Source organism: Musa acuminata, chromosome BXJ3-9 (genome assembly GCF_036884655.1).
Source record: "Musa acuminata AAA Group cultivar baxijiao chromosome BXJ3-9, Cavendish_Baxijiao_AAA, whole genome shotgun sequence".
Classification (NCBI taxonomy): domain Eukaryota; kingdom Viridiplantae; phylum Streptophyta; class Magnoliopsida; order Zingiberales; family Musaceae; genus Musa; species Musa acuminata.
In genome coordinates, this window is record NC_088357.1 from 28,633,916 (window position 1) to 28,640,163 (window position 6,248).

At 36.3% G+C, this 6,248-nt stretch overlaps 1 protein-coding gene across 2 annotated transcripts; it reads left to right on the forward strand.

The window, feature by feature from the left end:
* The first annotated feature begins 951 nt into the window (after nucleotides 1-951).
* On the forward strand, nucleotides 952-3,814 carry LOC135648421 (psbP domain-containing protein 3, chloroplastic-like). Of its 2 annotated transcripts, XM_065166110.1 has the most exons (10): nucleotides 952-1,111; nucleotides 1,202-1,271; nucleotides 1,393-1,499; nucleotides 1,589-1,654; nucleotides 2,719-2,799; nucleotides 2,887-2,969; nucleotides 3,065-3,140; nucleotides 3,213-3,331; nucleotides 3,495-3,539; nucleotides 3,613-3,814. In XM_065166110.1, exons 1-10 carry the CDS (start codon nucleotides 1,033-1,035, stop codon nucleotides 3,685-3,687), a joined length of 801 nt encoding a protein of 266 aa, XP_065022182.1. In that variant the 5' UTR covers nucleotides 952-1,032; the 3' UTR covers nucleotides 3,688-3,814. The 2 variants fall into 2 exon arrangements, with proteins under 2 accessions (XP_065022182.1, XP_065022183.1); XM_065166111.1 differs by lacking the exon at nucleotides 1,589-1,654.
* The last annotated feature ends 2,434 nt before the right edge of the window (nucleotides 3,815-6,248 follow it).

A 6,248-nucleotide genomic window follows, 5' to 3' on the forward strand; every position in this document is an offset into this window, starting at 1 on the left:
GATTAGTACTCCTATGTAGAGGTAGAGGAAGAGTATAACTTTGAAAGATATCTAAGTGGTATTTTTTACGAGATGTGATTTTACACATATCCCTAGTAGGGGCTCTTATATATGTTAGAATTCATAGATGAGCACGACGAGAGATCTGGACAATCTTTATAATATTTTATAAATAATCAAAATACTCGTATATGACCATTAATGTGTAACCCACGAAGATGTATTCCTTACTATAAATGAGTTAGTGGAAGTCTAGGTGAAAAGAACTTAATTCAAGTCATTCACTCCATTTCCTTTCGATGGATATATATTTTACTAAATGAGATTAAGTCTTTGAAAGCCTCATTAATTACACAATATATGCACTAGTAACATTTAATTTTTTAATGACTTTATTTTATTTAATTATTTATCTAAGTTATTTTTTAAAGGATATTTGAGTTTTTATGAGGGATTATTGAAACTTGAAGAAGAAAAAACTTAAATTTCATTTCCCTGTTTAGGGATTTTAGTCCTACATCGACAGTTAAGGGATTTTTTCCACGACTCTTTTACTCTGCCCTCAAAATTAAAATGGTTAACAAGTATTCAAAGAGGTTTAATAAGTGATATTTGGTTAGGACAATATGACTCTCCTTCCAAGAAAACACATCCTTTTATCGATTGGGACACCATCACTTCTTCTTAGCATAAGAGAGATTGATTCTCTTTTATTACGATGCCAGTCGACTGCTTGTGGATTCGGTGAAGATTTTGGAGTTCAGGTTGACCTTGATCACCTAGTCCATCTGATGATGAGGTGAAACTACCCAGCCTCTGCATTGTGAGGTCTGTATCGGGTCACGCCTTAGGTGGTGGTTAACGGTGACAAGTATCACCTCCCGTCGTTTACAGCTAGCAGTATTCCGTGGCCCCACCACTATTAAAAGATAAAATTAAATAGGTGGACACCGGGAGCGAGATATCTCTGAAGCTCAACCAGTGGCACGACAATCTCCAGACGAGGAAGCGTTGGCCTATCCGGTTCGTCCGATGGCCTCCTTCGCTACGCTCCCGGCGCTGCCATCCCCTCTTCATAGCAGTTCCCCGGTTCCTGTTAACCGATTGAAAGGTCGCCACCTCCCAACCGTAACCTCAAATCTGATCTTCCGCCTTCGACCCACCCCCCGAGTTCTAACTCAACGTCTTTCATGGCCTCCAGGGTCACTCCCATCTCGAAGCCGGCTGATTTTCCCCGCCGCTGTTAAATGTGACGCCGCCGAGGAATTTAGGTAATTTTGATCTCAATTTCATTTCTTGTTTCCATTTTGTTTTTTTTTTCTTAAAAGATTTCCTAAATCCAATTCTATCCCTTCCCTTATCTTCTTTATCGACAAATAATCGGCGTTCTAGGTCTGACATTGGACGATTCCCAAGTAAGAGGAGAGAATTGTTGCTTCAGATCTTTCTTGCTTCACTCTCTTTACCATTTGTAGCGACGAATGCTTCAGCTGAGACCGGTACTGGCGATTTTTTTTTCCCACTTGCGGTGGCAGAGTTATTGTTTGTTTGAGTTATTTTTCTGTTGATTTGATGGCTCGGATTCTAGATCTTCAGGAGAGTTTCCGAATATACGAAGATGAGATGAGTAAATTTCAGATATCCATTCCAAAAGGTGGCCCATTTGCGATATTTTCATCTAATATGTTCCGTTTGTATTCAATTTCATCTTCACTTGTTAACGTTGAACTGTTCATTTTCTGTTGTTGTCCTTTGTTTTCTTTTTTCTCTTTTGAATATGTTTAACAATGATCTGCAAGTTATGAACTATAACGAGGTCCTAACATAACTATCTTGCAAAGTTAAGCCTCATGATATATTGAAATTGGCAATACTGAGAGCATTAAGAAAGGGATCAACGGCCCTTAAAATTTATTAAGTGGAAGTTCATGTTTAGTCAATATCCTATCATGGATGACCTTTGCCAATATTCACCAGCGGTTAATAAGAGAAGAACTGCTTTACAGCATTGGTTTGCAAATATCAATCTTTGAATTCCAACCTATGTTGTTCAAATGTTAGTCTTCTACCGTCCAAGTTCAGAAGCAATAACAAAAAGGCCATGTTGCATGGCTACTTGTCAAACACCCGATGGTTGTAGGAGGCTGACGCTGGCAATTAATTGCCACTTGCTACTCATCACCATGGTAATTGCAAATTTTGAATCATTGTAAATGCACAGTTAATCTTTCTTTGATGAATGGAACTGGTCTTGTGCAACGATGAGATGATAATTTTCCAATCTGGTTCTATTCTAATCTAATTGTCTCTTACAAATGATCTGCAATTAAATAGATGTTAGCAAATGGAAAATAATGATCATTAAATTTAAGAATCTTGTACTTGAAAAATACATAGTCTTTCCAAGATCAAGAAAATTGCACAAAAAAGTATGTCATGTCAATTAGTGCAGCCAGTGCTTGATAGGAAGATTGGTCCAGTTAGAGTGGAAAACTAATTAAGGCCAATGGTATTGAAAGATATGATTATGGTTTCTGAAAAATTGGTGATTATTTCTTCATCTAGGTTATAATCTGCATGAAGTTTAAATTTAAAACATTCCACATGAAACACACAATATGTTGTTTGGTTTATTATGATGAACTAACATAGTTTATTGCAGCTTAAGTGACAATAGTCTGAGCAAACACACTAATATTCAAGTTTATTCTATTATAGAGTGGCTAGTTGGTGCTGGTGATGCGAATGGCATCAAATCAGTTACAGGATTCTACCCTGAAGAATCATCTGATTCTAATGGTATATATGGTTTCTAGGTGTTTGCAGAAGCTTTACTAATTGACCTTTACAAAGTGTTCATTATTAGTAGCTAATCGGTTTCTTCAGTCAGTATCGTGATCACGGGGCTTGGTCCTGACTTTACCAGATTGGAATCTTTTGGCAATGTGGATGCATTTGCAGAAACTCTGGTGCATTTCAACTTCTTGGCACATAATGAACAACTTGGTCTTCTGTAATGTATTCAAAACTTAAAACACTGTCATGTTCATGCTCACCGGAACAGGTAAGCGGTTTGGACCGAAGCTGGAAAAGGCCCCCAGGAGTTACAGCAAAGCTGATTAGTTCGAAATCTACAAATGGTAATGCTTAAAGGGTACTTTGGGAATGAGAAAGGCTGTGCTTTTCATACTGTGTCTATATATACTGCACAGGGTTGTATTATGTGGAGTATACATTGCAAAATCCTGGAGAAAGATGCAGGCACATTCTCACCGCCCTTGGCGTTGCATCCAATGGTTGGTATAATCGGCTGTACACAGTCACTGGACAGGTTGGCAATCACACTTATATGAGAAACTTCATCTTACCTTGACACCTTTCATTTCATTATTTTTATTCTTGTAGCGCGCAATTATTATTAGTTTGTTACTTATTGCTTACAAGCATCTGTTCCTCCGGTTAACTATCATCATAAATCTAATGATGTTTTGCAGTATATGGAGGATGAAGCTGAGAAGTACCAACCCCAAGTAGTGAAGGTAGGTTAAAAGATTATGAACCTGCATCATAATTATTGTAATACTCTAACACCAACACTCTTGCCAATTGCAGATGGTATCATCGTTCAGATTGATACGAGAAACTAAAGAAATTCCTGGAGAAACAGCTTTTCTCCTAAGGCTTTGAAAAGTCCTAGGCACTCCCCATACGTATTTCTTGTGTATGCTGTAACTTCACATGCTTTGTGTCCATTTATAATCTTACCATAAAGAAACAATTTACAACATTTATCATCATACAAATTTTAGTTGCAGATGTCTGAGCTAAAGTTTTCAATGCTGATTTGTGCGCTGAAATCTCTATGGCTTTGTCACTATGCTAGGAATGTTTTTATTCTCTTAAAATCTTTGACAACAAGTTAAACTTCAGTGACTTGCTTTCGAGGCATGGAATCAATCATGTATCAGTAACAGCGTGGCATTTCATATCCATGACCTAGTTGGAATTGTACTTGATGGACCCACCAGGACTCGTTAGCAAGCATTCTCTCTCACATGCATGAGATCAATCCTCATTCCACGGTGATGGCATGACCATTTCTCGGTGACACGGCATGTCCAGCTGCAGTTACATGAGTTCACCGATGAGTCCTCCGACGTGCTTTATTAGGAAGGTCACTAACTGGTACTCCAATTTCCATCGTCTAATCTTCCATTGAAACGAAATGTTCAGCCTACCATTGTGTCAACCAACATTTAGCTATTCTATCGATTCCAAGGGTACCCTGCATGATCCCATATATCCATCCAAGAGCAGCAATTATCAGCCACATAAAAAGATATTTATCTGATGATGGTTATATTTTTGACGTCCATCCACGACGAGGTGGATGGAGCTGGCCATCTTCTCATGCCGTCAGTCAAATGCCATAGTTACATCCCCAAGCGCATCAAAATAATAGTTTAGACATCCAAACAGCTCCTTCCGGAGGATGGGCTGTTCTAATGGTAACAAGTTAGTTCTTAAAATAGAAAAAAAAAATATTTCATTTATTTTTGAAAAAAACAAAATAGAAGAAGGTTTTGAGAGTTTTTCATCGAGCCACCTCCATTGCTCAAGTCAAAAAACTGTGCCTCGAACGGTGCCCTTAAAAGAAAGAAAAGCTTTCATCTTTCTCTTCGACATAGTTTTAAGATCATCATCTTTTCTATATTTTAGATCAAATTATCCAACGAACATAGGAATTTCATACTCCAATTCCTAGATCCTAGCAATCTATTGCATGCTGACTCTTCAACGAATCTATTGACTGATCCACCACTGATAGTTGCAGCTACTGATGATGCCCATTGACTTATGATCGAAGGAGATTTGGGAACAATGACTCCTTAGATCTCCGCTGTTTATTGTTTCCTGATCTCCTTCAAAAGATCATATCATTCTTTGTGCACTTCTCAAATATCATCAGATCAAATCCTCCCTTGTTCACTTCTCATATTTGATCTCCTACAATAGATTAGATCTTCACCATTTGTGGATCTAAACCAGATCATTAGTTCGTTTTAGATTTTCCTTATTAGTTCACATCATCTTCTTAGCGTGTCTTCCTCTTCTATGTTTAAAGCTTTTAATTATGTACCTCGATGAGCACAATTCACTAACCTCCTCTTTGGATATGATTTATTAGGATGCACCAATGACTCTCTTAGTTATTCACTAGAATAAATCTAAATACTAAGAGAACCCACTAATATCTTCATGTACTATGGTAGGAGCGTGGTCCAAGTTATAAACTACTCTCGCCAATCACTCTTATGCTCGCATGCTACGTCCTTTATCTACTTTCATAAAAATAATATAAAATAAAAATACTACTGATTATATAAAAAATCTAAAAGTTATTATAGATGCCTTGGCTTTAATAGAGTATCCCTTGAGTGATGAAGAAATTATTGTTTATACTCTCAATAGTCTAGAAAATGAATATAATGAATTGATGGCAGCAATTCGGGTATATGACTCACCATTGTCATTTGAAGAATTGTCTAGTAAGTTGATTGACAATAAAATGTATCTGAAATGAGAAGAGAGGGAGACGAGCCCAACTATTATAGCTCAATTCAATCAAGAATTCACATAGTGACAACTTCAACCCAAATAACTTAGGAAATAACTTCAACAATAATTACTACAACTATCAATAGTTTTAGTGTCCCAATAATAATAATTAATAAAAAATCATATGTTAGCTTTGTGACAAAATTAAGCACACAACAAAAGTTTATTGATCTCAACCCAAGCCTATACCCAACTAGCCTCAAGTAAACATCATATTACTCTGACTATTCATTCAAGCAATTGGATTGTTAACTCTAGTACTTCTCATAATATTATTTTTGATCTGTTGAATTTATCCATCTATATCGACTATGAAGACAATGAAGATATTATCATTAATGATAGTAATGGAATCTTTGTCACTCATATTAGTTTCATATCACTTAATTCACACATAAACACTCTTACACTTAATAATATTTTGTATGCATCTTACATCAAAAGAAATCTTATTTCTATCTCTCAATTTTATAAATAAAATAATACCTCTATTGAATTTTTTCTTGACTCATTTTTGTAAATGATATAAGCATAGGGGCATCCTTAGTTTGAAACCAGAATAAAGATAATATTTACGAGTAGTCATCAACTTTATAAATTAACCAACTAATGACTTGCTTTAGTTATTA

Bases quoted from the DNA above. Each gene is read 5' to 3' on its own strand.
- LOC135648421 (XM_065166110.1), top strand. From the start codon at position 1,033: ATGGCCTCCTTCGCTACGCTCCCGGCGCTGCCATCCCCTCTTCATAGC. The intron at 2,970-3,064 runs GTGCATTTCAAC...TCACCGGAACAG, and splicing joins ATGCATTTGCAGAAACTCTG to GTAAGCGGTTTGGACCGAAG. The intron at 3,332-3,494 runs GTTGGCAATCAC...GATGTTTTGCAG, and splicing joins TGTACACAGTCACTGGACAG to TATATGGAGGATGAAGCTGA.